Below are 16345 nucleotides of genomic sequence, written 5' to 3'. Positions count from 1 at the left end.
ATTACTTGTTGTGCTGAACCTTTGAGTCTAGCACTCTCACGTCATGCTGATTGCATAGGTTCGACCTCGACTGCTTTATAGTACCTTTAACGTTCCTGGTCACAATTTTGACAACATTAAACTATATATTCTAGAAACCGGGTTTAGATCCACACGTGACAGACGTGATAGGGAGTCTTATCTCATATACAAGTTCAACGCTCTTCACCCGTCCGGTATCAACAAATCACAAGGCACCCTAGAAACACTTCACAAATAAAATATGCTTTTCCCTTCTACCTCCATTATCATCTGTTATGTTCTGCATGGCCACTGCTTTCTACTTTCTTTATTGCATGCCACAACTTTGCATTACGAATATCAAAAAAAAAAAAAAAAAAAAACGTTGCTCGTTCTGGAATTTTCCTTACGTAATCACTAACCTCCTTATATTTCGCTATGCTTGCCAATTCTTGCCTGTTGTCCCGTTTCGTCCACGTGTTCGTGAACCTTCCATTTTTCTGTAACCGGTCTGTAGCCTAGATCACTATGTTCACATAATCCCCTCCACACTCTAACAACGATGAAAGATGAAAGTCACTGAAAAGGTTAGCCAGCTGTAGGGATCGAACCCACATCTTCTGGATTACCGGTCCAGGGCTCTACCAATTGAGCTAAGCTAACACGCCTCTCCAGCGACTTTCGGGGTGCGTCATCTGAAGGGACGACAAACCAGCCACTCACTCTCAATCACCCTCGTTATTTCTTCGTTATTTCTCACCATCGTTGATTTCTTAGGCAATTTGAGGCTTTGTTTGTATCTGTCCCTTCTATGTTGTTCCAGCCTCAGAACATCAGTTTCTCTCTTACTCTAACAAAGCAGCCATTTACTCCGGCCGTAAAACCCCGTACGGAACCTTTCTTCCCTCCGGGCTGTTGACGCACAATTCGCATGAACCTTTAAACACGTCACACCTAACCCTTTAAATACCATGCCAATGATGAGGACGGTGCCCAGAAGAAGAACAGTCTCTGTTCGAAATATCGGCGGCTTCTGTCCTGAGGCAACTCCTTCCTATATTTCTGTGTGTGTTTGCTTATACAACGTATGTGCACTTTCCCACGCAATATTACGACGTCAGAAGAACAATCTGTTTCAGAAGCGTTGTTCATTCTCGCATATTACTTGTTTGTATTTCATTATTGACGAGCACGTCTCGACAGCCTTACATCAGATATGCACGCATATTTTATGTATGTTTTTGCGCATTTCCCCCAAACACCTCACGATAATGTAATATCGTAAACCCAGTTATTTCTGTAAAACTAAAAATCATTATTCTCCTTCGTTTAATTAGTATGTGAAGCCCTGTTTTACGTTTTGCACTGGCAGAGAAACTTCATTTTAGCAACTTCATTTTAGACTGACAGTGACGTGAAGAACTCATTAAACGAGAAAGCGCTGAAGAATATGGATGCCGAGAAAGTTCATTTCGAAATCTAATTAACTTCTGCAGCTCACAAACGAGCTCGGCATGTTCTCAAATGTAATCCCGACGGAAAATACATGCTTGACGTACACATAAAATAACTCAGTAAAACCTCTGCACTGGAGAATGGGCTTGTTTTTAGCGTTTGAAATTCGGCGAACCCCAATTTCAACTGCCACGGCGACGTCCAAGACGAATCATGAGCGAAGACGAGTTCCGCTAATTCATCGACGATGACATCCTTCATGAAGGGCCTCTACGCATAATTGTAATCCCTCACCGCCGGACACGTGATTCCAGTGATTCTCACTGGGCGGCTATTTAAGCGTCCGGCCAACCGGAGCGCAGCGCCACAGCGCCCCGAACAACATTCTTCCAAGACGCGGAGAAAAGTCAGCGCTAACGAAGTTTGGTTTGGCGCCAAAGAGCGGCCGCCATGTCGCAGAAGATCGTCTGCTTACTTTTTTCCTGCCTCTCTTTTCTTGCCCCTCCCCCCCCCCCTTTTTTTTTGTCACTTTACGAAACGCTGAATTGATTGTTCTGTCTCGTCTTGAGATTGTACAATTTGTTTCGGCTTTATAGGGTTCGTTTATGTGTAATGTTTCTCGCACTCCAAGCCATTTTTACGGTCCCTGGTATAGCGATGTGTGGACTTTAGAAGTGCCGCTTTTGTTCTTGAACTAGGCTCGGCTTGAGAGGAACGAAGTTACCCCGAAATAAACGCGTGTATGATTTTTGGTGTGACAAAGTTCACTGAGCCGTGACACCGAGGAGTGGAAGCGAGAAATGATGAAAACCATTAAGATACCATCGGCCGCTCTTTTCCCGGATTGCGATGTTTTCATAGATGGCGCCACGTGGAGCCCTCCCCCCCCCTCCCCATGAGAAGCCTCATGGGTGACGTTTGGCGCCTGGAAATTCTCTTGCGCGTGCAACTATAGGTGCAAGCATGCAGCAGAAGATGCCAGACCGATAACTGCATATAAATGTGCAATTTACAAAAACGCGGAAAAATATCTTCCATATTCTTATGTGACGGCGGTGAGAGGTACTATAAGGAATTGGTAATACCAACCAACTATATTAAGCAATTTCGTAGATCATACTGTGGTATCGGCGATCTGACATGATGATGATGATGCCAGCGAATGCTGTATGTCTTGACGCATGTTATTTGGTAATGGAATGGGGTAAATCCGCTTTGTTGCTTTATAACAAAAAGTTACCTTGACTTGGCCAATTTCGGAGTTCAATTCAGAAAATTTCTCGCGACTTCAAATTCATCGAAGTGCTCGTAAGTCATGGTCAAAGTTCGTCGACACTAAATATCGTTGAGCCCCATAACTTTCAGACAAGTAGACTTTCCAATAGACTTTTGTGACAATTTACGTAGAACACCTGTACACCCTTATGTGTATACATAACACCTGTTATGCCCTTCCACGTTTTGCAATGCAGTACGCCCGCGCAAAAAAAAAAGTCTTTAGGACATTAGAGAGTTTTCGTACGGTGTTCTTGACAGTTGTGCCCTTCTCGCGTACGCAATGCTTTTGCGTAGACTTCCGCAGTCAGTATTGAAACTATCTATATCTTTCAATGGCCCCTTATGCACATCTTTGCAGCTGCGCTTGGAGAGCGTATACGTCATCCTCACCGCGAAGCCATATTGATATCTAGCGCAGCGCATGTGCCGTGTCCTGCGTGTGTTGGTTGCGCAACACCAGGAGGGGCAATTAGCTTCGTCAGCCGTTATCAAATTAACGTTGCTTTTTCTCGTATCCGTGTGGTTGGCACAACCTTGCTGGAAACGCAATTCCGAACGCCACGAACAACGGCAGCCTGGTCATACAAGATTACATACAAGCGAGCTGATAGAATGAGCACGTGCGCAATTAGCATTCAGTAAAACCGACTAACGCATCAACCGTGGACCGGATACAGGAAGTGGCGCTGTCGCTGAACCATAGTTCCAGACAACACTTCCAGATCCAAGGATCCACCGCATTACCACACGCCATTTGCATCAGCGAAGAGCTTCCATAATACCACCGGCCCCTACGGTGACATATAATCTCCAGAGCTAACGGCTTTTCCGGCTACGGCAACAAGAGCGGGGGATTTGTTGCGACACAGCGTCAGTTTTGTAGCAACAGGATGCTTTGGCGACCTTCATTTGCATATTCAAAGCAGCAGAGGACTCGTTAACAGAGGACAACGGCTCATTACAAAAGGGTGCAACAGCTGTCAACGTTGATACTGGGAACAGGTGAATAAGTTTCGACAGGGTGCGGTGGGAACTAGTGGTTCGGGAAGTGGCAACTGGATTGCACATCTCATAAGAACCGGGTTCGACGCTCCACGCAGTGTACGACAAAGCAATATGCAGCCCGGCACCAAGTCGCCAGTGTCCAGTAGGATGGGTTTGAACCCGCTACTTATAGGCACAGCGCGAGTCTCTACCCTCCGTCCCACGTTGGAAGGCTGCCAACAGCTGTAGTCAGGAGACAGAAATACACCTCAGAGGGGCAATGTTGCCAGACGTGCTGTTGATTCGGGACTCTATGACGTCGTACTTGTAACCACGTCCGTAACAACGTGTAACTACTACCCCTGGCTGGATAAATATTGGCTGGATACCGTCAATACTGCTCTAATATTGGTCCAGTATTGGACCAGTATTGCATATATCCAATTAATATAGGACCAAGATATTGTGCCGCTTGAGTACCTACCGAAAGTAATAATATTGCACACAACGGTTGGTAATGCGTTAACTACTACAATATTACCGCCAATCACACCATAATATCACAAAGGCACGAAAATACAAAGGTTGAAAATTCACCGAACGGCCGGTGAGGAAATGTGGAGGGAAAAGCCTCAGGACGCCGATATTTCGCCGATGTCTCGCAGATATTTCGAACAGGGACTGCTCCTTTTCTGGGCACCGTCCTCATCAGAACCATTGATAACGACGATACCCCGAAGAAGAGTTTCTGTTCGATATATCGGCAGCTCCTCAGCCTCTTCCCCTCACATGAAAATACTGCAACGATGGGTAACAGAAGCAGATAGTGAGTAACAGCACTGTCAATGCTAGATGTCAGTTTAACAATAGTAGCACATGATGTTCCCTATACGTTGATTCGCGCATTCACTGCATGTGCCATGTTTCAAGCAAATGATCCAACAGCTGCACATACATTCTGTTCCCATGACACTATCAAAACGCAAACTGTTTAGCCATGCGAATGCGCCTTTTTCGCGTTGTAAGGCGGCAGGAATTGAATGGCACACTCCCGATCGCGCCAACAGTCGGGGGGGATTCCACCCCGAAACGGCGCACAGTAATCTCGTTCCAATCGTTCCCGGCATTTATTTTTCTCCCTTCATCCATTTCGAATAATCAGAGACCAAAGTTGGAATTGAATCGCACGTTCGAATGCGATCAAAAAATCATCACGAGGAGCGGAATAACGGCGCTAAGGTTGGACAGTTTTACATTTTCTGGGCGGCATCCGTGCCGTTTTCGTCGGCGTAGAGTATAGAAGGGCTTTTTTCGGCGGAATCGATAAGAGCGCTTTTCTGGGTGTTTAAGGGAGGCTAAGAAATTGAAGGCACCGCGAAGAAAACGCGGCGGTCTGCTTACTTCGCGCTTTTTTCTTCTTCTTATTCAGATTCCTGGCGAGACTGAAACTTGATGCGGTTAGAAGGTAAACGAGGAAAGCGGTAAAGACGGCTGGCGCACGATGTGCATGAGGGATGTTGCTTCAGTTTACCTACTGCATCAATACGAATATCCCTACAGTATACGCATCAATATCGCCATTTAGCATCCGCAAACCACAGAGTTAAGATAGGAGGACTCTAGAGAATGGACTTGGCGCGCCGGCAATGGGGTCATCCTATCCCCGAGTGTGACCGCCCGAGCGCAGCAATCCGTTGGTCATGGACAGTGGACAAATTTCTGCCCCCTAACTACAGCGGAGCTGCTCCGTTTTGTTACCAACCCTGTACAGTCACGTGGACTAACCGAAAGGCGAAACGGGCCGGTGGAGGGAATGACGGCCAGCGAAGGAAGCGAGGCAAGCCCTGTACTCTGCCCGTACGTTGTGTTACGTACGCACGGCCTTTCTGGGAAAGAGGTGTATCGGTATCACAGCGTAAACGTTGTGAATCATATCTTACCCATGAGGTCGTCTACGGCACCGCGAGCACTTTGCTTTCCAGCATGTTTACCGCATATGACGTGCTGAAGCAGCGTTTGTATGCTTTGCGAACGAAATTAATAAATCGTGAGGAATATAGGCATGCATTTCCGAAGACAGCAGCCATCGAAAGATGAATACACAGTTAAAGGGACCATGAAACGATATTTGACAAGCCCACGATCATTTTTAATTAGTTCCCCTGTACTAAAGCATTCACTCTGTGAAATATGAAGTTGAAAATCGTACAAATAGCGAAAATATTCCATATTTACCACAGCCGTGAACAGCAGCTGCTACGGCCCGCCTCCGAGGCGAACTGGCCGTGACATCATACACAGAACATGTTGCCGATTCGCGGACGGGCTTTTGCGAGCAAAGTGCGAAATTTTCAAACAAGCTTGTATACTTCGTCATGAAATATGTTTTAATTTGACTTGGAGACAAGATTGTAACTAACCATTAACACAAAATCCTACGAGAAATGTAATATAGCCGTTGACTGTCAGCATGGTTACCGGAGCACGTTTTCCCCTTTTAACTTCATCTTCGTCAGAACATACCTTCGTCGGTGACATTTTATGAGCTGTTGCGTACCGAACGATACATAGACGCTGTGTGTGTCGCATAACCTCTTCCTCCATTGCTGATAATTTGCCTTTCGCCATATTTCAAGTGATTTCGACGGGAGATATACAACGTCGTTGTTGTCCAAACCGAAACCATGCACCCACGTGGTTCGGCGGGGTGTGTCCTCCTCGTCGTTCACAGTTGGCTGAGAGGATTGGATGGCGATGACGTAAGCCCACTTCGAAGGCATATATCCAGCGGTCACGCCCTTCTATTTTTGTCTGATAACTGCGCCCCCGTTGTACTGAATACGGCCAAAAGTCGATGTGTGTACGATAGTGATGGATCATGAGAACGGTGTCCTGCAGAGTACTCAGATTTCTCGAAAATCATTTCATGGCCCCTTTAACTGTGATCTTCATGATGCTCTGCGAACCAACGCGAACCAGAAGTATGCAAAACCGAAACCACCTGTCATTCCTTGCTCTGGTCTATCGAGTTTCTGTAATAATAAAGTGACGTACGAACGACAGCACACCCGCGAGTAATGTAGCGGAAAATATTCACTGGTTATTTGTTTAACAAATATATATGAGATACGCAATTAGTATGCCGAATTTCGATGACGGGCGACGAATTTAGGAAAAACAAGCAGGTTTAGCGGAATGAAGCAGTCAACCGAAGGCAACGTCTTCCATGACAAACGGATGGCAGCTCCCTTGTGGTACAACGCTTCCTCAACCGAGTCCGACCCCCCCCCCCCTGCCTCAAATGATCTCCCGCAATGATTGGTCAAATCGTTTGAGGAGACCAATAACAGGCCGCTCTGTATTGCCGTCCTTCCTGAGAAGGAGAGGAAGAAGGTCACGAACGACGCGACGCTTGAATTCGGTGTCCTTTGTATTGCTGTCAAGGTGCTGCTAACTGCTAGATCTTGCTAGGTCCTATAGTCAGTGACAACGCAAGTCCTACAATTGGGACCGCCCACTCATCCGTGGAAGGCTTCTGCGATTGGCTACCAGCCTTTGCACGACGCCCCCGCTTCGCGATGTAGTGCCGGCTCATACACACGCATATGCGACGTCATTATGACGCACTGCGACGTTACGAGGGCGTCCCACCCATCTCCTGGCCAGACCATACTTTAAAAAACAGAACTTCACCACATAGCACGGTGAAGGCCAACGATTGCACAGAATGATACCTTTGTCACTCCCGATTTGTGGCTTAGCCTTTTTTGGAACTGCGTATGTGTTCCAAGAAGGCTTACGCCTCCCGCTTTTAACCGATCAGGTTGCAGGACGATGTCATTCGGGATGGTGACTGGCTAAGAGCGTGCTACGTGTAGAAGTTCTGTTTTTAGAGTGTATACTCCCTTAAAAGAGAACACCACCGGACAGCAGGCTCTTAGTCAACCACCATCCCGAATGACATCGTTCTGCAACCTGATTGGTTAAAAACGGGGGCGTACGCTTTTTTGTGGCACTTATGCAGTTATGCTAAATGTCGTCTACGCTCCCACGTGAGCGGCCCGGAATAAACGTCATGCGCGTGCAGAGTAAAGGCTTTCGAGTGGAAATACAATGATTTCGCGCGAAGCGTCTTACAGGGGAGTTGTTTGGAGTCAAATGTTCCCGTCGCATACATTTATTTCAATTAGCTTAGGAAGTAAACTATCCCTCTCAAATGAAACTTTACCATGTAATACGCTGAAGACCAAACATAGCGCAGAATGATACCGCTATCGCTTCTGATGTGCGGAAAGCATGGGGGCGTACGAATTTTGCCTTCATGCCGTGGTATGGTTTGTGTCAGCGTGCTATGTGGTGAAGTTCTGTTTGAACTGTGTTCTTCAACCGCGACGATATCTATGATGTCCACGACTTGCGCATTATGACAAATTTACTCTGTTGCAGTGCCAAATTCAACATGTTTACGCCTTGTGTTAATTTATACTTCTCATGGAAAGAGAGCATCGACTGTCGAACACGCGGGAACATGACATTTGAGAAGATAATCTGCTTTCATGAAAATGATCACTCTGTTAAATAAGCAACGAGACGCAATAATGGCGTGAGGAACGAAACCCAGACTGCCGCGCAGTAGAAGAAGTGTTTATTGGAGACAAGCCGCTCCTATCGATTACAAAACCCAAATGGTTTAAACGGAACCATTTTGGAATTGGTCTTCGAAATAACGGTACTGAACGCCAATTCCACTCTAGTTGTCCTTTGTACTGGATAATAAGAACAATACGGTAATAGGCCAAGATGGTGATAATGATAATCCGTGGCTCTGAGAACGACAACAGCACATATGAACTCTTACTAGTGAACTTCACCGCATAGCACGCTCCTAGCCAACCACCATCTCGAATGATATCGCTATCTGCCCTGCTTTGTTGAAAACGGGAAGCGTACGCTTTTTTTTGCGACACTTATGCTGCTCATAACTGTTACAAAAAAGGCGTGCGCCCCACGTTTTCAACAAATCAGGGCATATATACGGTAACCATACCATTCGACATTATGGTTGGCCAGGAGCATCCTATGAGGTGAAGTTCGTTTTTAAGAGTGTACGGCAATGGGGGCTGACGAAACATTCCAAAAAATCGTCTTTAAAGAAATTCCGCGCGTAAATCAAACATTCCGAAACAATTTTTCGTAAGCTCCACATACACCGTTTCATCTCCAAAATCCCCGAATGTTGAAACGCCCGGTCCCAAATTAGGCCAATTAAACAAACTTTCAAAGTACCGCACAACATTACCACATGCAAACCCACACTGCACACATTAAGGAGCCATATCACGGAACGTCTATCCCGTTGCAAGACGCCTACACGACTTCCGGCGGCCGCAGCCAACGCCGACGCAAACCCACACTCCAATCGTACGCTTAAAGGACCTAAGCCTAACGGACGCCCGTCCAAATAAAGTTAACCCGCAGCGTCCCGACGGTCGACCATTAATCCAGCGGCGTGTGGCGCGAGGAACCCTAATTACTTTCCACTAGCCCACCACCACGCATGCCCATAGCGACGGGAGCACGAAAAAGAACGGCACCGTGCTTGCGGTTCGGGACAAAAACCGACACGCCATTTGTTCCGGAAACCGTTTGTCCTGTTTTCGCGGCAAGGAAGCAGCTTTACGTGACGCTCAAAGTGGGTTGCACCATTGTTTATCACACGATATATAGTCCGGTGTTTATTTATTCATCGAGGTCTGTGCATGAGGTAGACTAATGAAGCCGTGTACGAACGCGGGACACTGCTGCGAAAATTCGGGTTTTTGATGTTCCGGCACCGGATAGCGGACAGTCGATAAATACGCACGGTGTGTCGGTGTCCCACAAGCAAAAGAGATTTGCGCTGCGCAGGACATCCACTTCTTCCACCGTTCTGGTGGAAGAAGTGGATGTGACGTATGTGCCTCTCGCGCGGAATGAGATATATCATTACCTTGACTCCAACACAAAAGGAACGGGACTCAACGGTTGCGTAGTTCATGGTTTGTGAGCGAAAGAAACCGCAATGTGCGCTTTCCCCATCCCTCTCTTTCTTAAGAAGTACCACAATGAGGGAGAGGCCTCGGATTGGTTCCCTCAAACTATATACCTCCCGTGATGATTGGACAAATCGTTTGCGGAGACCAATGAGAGCCGCATCCGCAATGTTGACCTCTTGAGAAGGAGAGAGAGAGAGAGAAAGCATATAGACTGGGCTTTTTTTCTTTTTTTCCTCTCGATCATCAATCACGAACAACACAACCGACGAATACACTTCCTCTTGCGTTGATGTCAAGGTAACGCCACCTTTCATCGCGAAGGGGGAATTCCTTCATCATGGATTCCTCAAGATTCCACCTATGCCCGTTCCTGAAAATCCAGCAATATCCCTGGTGAGATTTTTTGCTAACGCCAAAATATTTCTTCCGCATCATCGTTGATGAATGCGTTTCAATTACCGCCATCCCATCGCCGCGCGCCCACGTGCGCAGGTGATCTCGCTTTAATTAATGTGTGCAATAAGACCCCCTTGAGGAATGGCCACTGATTATAATCATGGTGGCCCATGGTGTCAAATGCGCATTTTAATGGGTGTCGTTGGGTTAGCAGCGTGAAAATGCAGACTGCATTGACGGGTGTGCAGATGCGCGCCCTTGCTTCAATATATGGCATATATCGCTATGTGGTATGAATCTCCATGCGCAAAGTGGTGCATAGTAGCGCATTAGTAGCGTAAGCTATTCTTTTTTTTACAGGGCATCATAGCGGTCTCTTAGTAGATTGCTTGTATGATTTCTCGAATAAATAACCATTGTATCGTACTGTATAGGCTATATTGTTTGCAAACAAGGCACGATTTGTAGTTTCTACGATCCATAAGCTCCACGGCACGAAGTTCATTTTTTGGATAATAAACCGTTATTTTGTTGATGTTCTCTTTTCTTTTTCTTTTCTTTTTTTCAGGTATCGCAGATGCTGGTAGACGTCGGCGAAGTTGCATTAACATGAATGCCGTGGATAGGGCACCGCAGTTACTCGTGTCAATGTGTGTTACCAACCAGTGGTGGTCGAAAAGAGCAGTTCACATGTGCACGTTGTCTGAACTGTACGTAATCGCTTATAGCTTACGAAAATAAAACAAGATACACACGCTGCATGTTACGGTTCTACAGCACCGTGTGCCTTTGTATCAATATTGTTCGACGTATATGCGACATCAAATAACACCATTCGACCAAAAACAGGAGCCCGCTGGAGTCTTCAGCCAAGTTTTGAGGCACTGGCCTCAGAAGCGAGAGCATGTGTATCGCCATCGTGGTGGACATCAATTATCAATGGACACTGCAATAGGCTTTGCGAACACCCGTTGCAGTTATCGTAGAATATTAAATATCGCGAAGACGACGATCGGGGTCTAGGATGCAAATACAATGTTCTGTATCCGTGTATTCGCATGTGTGAGGCTCTCCAGAACAGTCCAGCGGGAGGTACGAAAAACGTCATAGCTTTCTCTACTGTCACGTAAGCGCGCGCGTTCAAAATCATGTCTTTTCGTGCATCGCTAACCGTGGGAAACATCCCGTTGCGCAGCCACATGATATTCCGAAGCAGACGACACAGGAAAACACGCGGATGGTGTAGTCTGCTAAGAGTCTTCTGCTAAGAGTCTTCTGCTAAGTGCGCACTCGCAATATTCCGGCACCGTGTGAATGCACAGCATAACACGCGGGGGTATTTGTTCCCTGTGAGCAGTTACTTTTTTTAATATATATATTCACCAGAATATTCCGTTAGAATATCGCTTCTGTGAATACACAGTATGGGGCACGTGGAAGTCGTCAAGACGTGTCTCACCTGTTGTGATCTGTCTAAATGTGGCGCACGAGGCATGAAGGCGCCTCCACCTCCAGGCACAAAGTCCAAACCCTGATGAGCACCAAACATTTTCACTAGGAGGGACGTGCACAGTAGCAGAGCCGCTGCCCATCCAACCAGCTTGAAAAGCCGCTTTGTGCTACGCCGCACCATGGCGTGGAGGGCAAGACCCCCGAAGGAACCGGGGGGTGCCTGTCACTCAGCTCGCCTAGTCAGGAGCATGCACTCATCTTGAGCCTCACATAGATCGCCCCTGTAAAGAAAAAATGATTCTTGTAAGCACCACGAAGATATAACCTTCTCGAATGCCGTCCTACCGTTGAAGCGGTGCATACATATTGGAGATGCGAAAAGTACACTGTTAAAACGGGACTTTACCGCATAAGGGTATCTTGGTCAAGCATTACTCCTAATGACATCGTCCTCTCGCCTCGGTTGAGAATGGGATAGATCCGACTATTTCGACACATTACGCAAAGCGCAGAGCGTCCAAAATAGGCTGATCCATTCCATTTTCAACCAACCAGGAGACAGACTGGTGCCATTCGCAATGGCCGTTGACTCCGCGAGCGGTGTCATGTGGTGAGGTTCTGGTAATACAGTGAAAGGATGTGAAAAGTATTAATCAAAGTGCCACACAGAAAACAGTCAAAATTTTTTTCGAGCACACTTATATCTTCAAATCTGCTCTCTATACACGTTCGCCCTGTGATAACAGCACAATGAGTATGCTTTTCGTTTCAGGCCGAGGGCAGTGCTATTTTCGGAACCGAAAATCGCGCTCTGGCCGGTCCCCAGAGTCGTCAGTAGAAGCACGTAATCAATATTTTGGTGATGAAATGTACCCTTGAATCGAGTTCCATCTCCGGTCGGCAATAAATCGTTCGTCGTCCAGAAAATCACGTCGTACAATCAAGTGACGCAAACTTCAGATCCAAAACATCCTTTAAGAAAAAATCCTCCTTTCATCATCCTTCACATCACACACCAATACACTCTTACTTCCCATCGTCAACGAAAGATATGAGGAGCGCAAAAATACATAAACAAGACTAAAAGCTCATCATCCGCTATCGGACATTACATCAAACTCTGGTGGACGTTACATCGCCTCACGGGGACGAACAAGCCAGCTGGTTCCTGCAACTTAATATAAGAGAGTTGGACGGCCCAAATGTTGCCCTATTATGCCCGATGGCGTGATCCAGGCGCATTCCCGTCGCCGATCGAAGGAAATATAGTACGGCAGCGCGCGATTATATCGAATGGAAGTCCTCGCTGTCGTTCATTTCAGCCCCGGACTGCGTCATAAAACGCGCCATAAAGGACGCCAGTTCGAAATAATCGCCTGGGAGGGAACTCAGAGCTCCATTCCGGTAAGCTCATATAGACGACAGCGATTCCGGTCTGTGTTCTACAATACGAGAGGCGATTGCAACGCGAACGAAGACAAACAAATGGGTGGGTTTCGGGAAGCACATTATTGTCTTCCGTGTAAGGTAGTAATTCGAAAAAGTGGACGATCAATACACACTCTGAAAACAGAACTTGATCGAACAACAGCTCGCAGCCAAGCGTAATGGTAAATGATTGAGCACGGTGAGAGCCTTTCATGGAATCGAACGTCTTATCGGTAACCTTGCGAAATTAAACACATAACAGGTTTAATCATGACCTAACCAACCAGCATCCCGAATGAGGTCGTTCTCTCCCCTGAATTTATTGAAGGCGGGAGGCGTACGCCTTTTAATGACGATTATGCAGTCACAACTGTCACAAAACGCCGTTCGCAAAACGCTTTCGAAAAATTACGAATGATAACGGCACAGTTCTGTGCGATGGTTGCCTCTGCAGCGTGCTACGTGGTGAAATTCTGTTTCGAGACTGCACAGTTCTGGCTTCTGATTTGAGGAGAGAGCTGGACATAACCCCTGTTTGTGAATGCATGCATTCAAATCGACGTAAAAAGGCGTACACTTATAAAGAATGAACTTCACCGCATAGCACGCTCGTATATAGCCAACCATCGTCCCGAATGACGGCTCTTGCCCCTGATTTGTTTATAACGGGAGGCGTACGCTGTTTTTTGTTTTTTTTTTTACCAATTATGTACTGCATAATTGATACAAAAAAGGCGTACGCCTCCCGTTTTAAACAAATCAGATGTCATTCGGGATTATGGTCGGCTGGGGTGTACATCTCCCATTTTCGACAAATCAGGAAAGCGGACGTCATCACTCTGAATGGCGCGCCTGGTTCTGAGCCTTTTGTGCAGAGAAGTGGTGAGTACGAGGACTAAGTTATAGTTACGTGAATATATGAGACTGGACGCAGCACAGCATGGTGCAAGTCGCCGATTTCTGCACATGGAATGTTAGAAACCCATGTAGTGAGCACACTCTAAAACGCGCCCCCTGGCGATGAAACTCCCCATTCATCATTTTGTGACACATGGCGCAATTAACTGCATGGGCATCACCAAAAAAGGCGTATCCTTTCGTCTCCAGCGAATTACGGGAGCGAACGATGCCATACGAGACGATGATTGGCGAGGAGCGTGCCATGCGGTGAAGTTCCGTTTTAAGAATGCGTAATGTTAGTATCCCGATACGTCATGGAGTACTCTCAGAAAAAAGGGTGGAGCAGTTACACCTTTTAGGAGGTAGTAGTTGTCCCATATGTTGTGCCTAAAAGGTTGCAAAGTTCTACCTGCTGCCTACGAATGATAGGGTTACCGCTTCTGATTCGGTGAGCGAGGGGGGCGTATGCCTTTTCGTAGCAATTTGGATATATGATCACTGATTCTGCCACCCTTTTACACCCTTTATCAGAGGCTATGTCGACTTAGGTGGTAACTATATAGAAGTTACCACCTTTTCACACCCTTTTTTCTTAGAGTGATGGCGAGCGAAGCTTTATTGCATAACGATCTAGCACTGAGAACGGGACAGAGAGAAGAGACGGCAGGTCAGGTGCAGGACAGACCTGTGCATCTCTTCACTCTGTCCCATTCCCAGTGCTAGTTCGCCATGCAACATCAACACCAACACGCCCGGTTTTTCACTTTGAAGCTTTATTTATTAACCGGTTGAATACCTTCTGGAAGTAATGTACCAACACACTTACGAATCGAATTGTAACGATTTCTAATTGGAGTCGCAGCACAGGCAACGCATTCACCTCGAATTTATTGGACAAACCAGAACCTATTTTGCACAACTGATCATCGTACTTGTCCGAGCCGCTCCTTCAATTCAATGGTGCAACAGTATCACATATCGAATGATAGGGCGCAATCTATACACAACAAAATTGCACTATGGACGCTGTCACAGCAGCGTAGAATCTATGCGTTGCGGATCTGTGCATGGATGCACGAGAGAGACAACTTCCAAACTATAGTTCAACTAAACGCTCCCTACAGACGAATGCCATTTGAAAGTTTCCCCACGTCAGAGCAGTGAGCGTGATGTCGAAACAGCACGTGCGGTTGCTAGACGCGAATGGAGCCATCGACCGGAAATTAACATGTTCACCCAGGCCAGAGCATAAACACCGCCCGAAAAAAAAGGGAAAAAAAACGAGGTGACTTCTCATCCTTCGATGAGCAACCCTGGCGCTTCCTAGGTGACGGCAACAGAAGTTGAGGAAAAGTCGACGCCGTGACAGAACATGTCAAGAACACGGCATGCACATATTAGTCTGCTTGCATACATTAGGCCGGGCTCGGGTTAGAGCATGTAGTCAAGTTGCGGGAGGTACTTACCGGTGCGCCGTTATGTTGCTGAGTTGTATAGACTATACAGTGATGGGCAAAGTACCAAAGTAAAGTACAAAGTATTTGGTGTCTCTGGTACTTGAAGTACAGTACAAGGTGCCATATAAATGTACTTAAAGAAAACTAGAAAGTACTGGGAAAATACTCGTGAAGTACATTGCAACCAGTGCCGTGTATGCCAAAGGGAGTCTGGCCATTAGGAGGAGCCTAAAAAAGGGGCTCGACCTGTCAAACAAATTGAGCGTTTTTCATTGGCTGCTGTTTTCTATGCGGGCCGCCATGACACCAAAATTTTCCCGAAAATGGCGGCGTAGCTTGGAACGGCGAAGCGAGGATTTCATGACAATTTTTTTTTCATAAATTACGTCAATTTTATTCCGTAAGTGTACATTCTGTTGCAATTATCTTGCAAATCACCTTTAAATTACGCTCCAGTGTCGATGTTTACCTGAAAATATGTTTCGTCGTCCTTGTTAGGCCTAGTAACGACAGCGATCACAGGCAAATAGCAAGAAAAACGCCACGGATGGCCAAAAATTTTCATTTTATGATATACTTTTATTCATATACACACCTTTGCCCGTTCTTGGTTCAATCTTATGTTTCATAGTTAAAATACGTATAATACCGGCAGTCTGTTCCAACTAGCGGTTCTGCCGGCCAATCAGTTTTGCTAGCAAGCACTTCTGCTTCTGCTACTTCTGCTATTCTGCGTCTTCCCGGCGTGCCCCTCACCATCCAGATGGCGCCGTTAAATGTGGACGCAAAATCCATTATGTTGCTAGGTCGTCAGGGAATATCCTATTCAATCTAATACAATCCAGTTTCCCGAAAATGTCGGCACCCAGTGAATACAGGTAATATATATCTTGGATAGCCTGGGGTTAATAGCGAACTGTATTTTGGCTCGTGATTGGCCAGAGAGCTCAAAAAGTGGGT

General features: G+C 46.4%; 1 protein-coding gene across 2 annotated transcripts in view; it reads right to left on the bottom strand.

Annotated features, from left to right (window-relative positions):
• Positions 1–16345, bottom strand: part of LOC135394615 (putative polypeptide N-acetylgalactosaminyltransferase 10) — a 211154-nt gene that overhangs the window by 161512 nt on the left and 33297 nt on the right. For both annotated transcript variants that reach the window (XM_064625446.1, XM_064625444.1), the window contains exon 2: positions 11608–11881. In XM_064625446.1, the coding sequence (XP_064481516.1) occupies positions 11608–11781 (174 nt within the window). In that variant the 5' untranslated portion in view covers positions 11782–11881. The remainder of the gene's footprint in view (positions 1–11607; positions 11882–16345) is intronic.

This window comes from Ornithodoros turicata, chromosome 5 (genome assembly GCF_037126465.1).
Source record: "Ornithodoros turicata isolate Travis chromosome 5, ASM3712646v1, whole genome shotgun sequence".
In the NCBI taxonomy this organism is placed as follows: Eukaryota; Metazoa; Arthropoda; class Arachnida; order Ixodida; family Argasidae; genus Ornithodoros; species Ornithodoros turicata.
The sequence above is the reverse complement of the archived record's forward strand: the minus strand, read 5'-3'. Positions and strand labels throughout refer to the sequence as shown.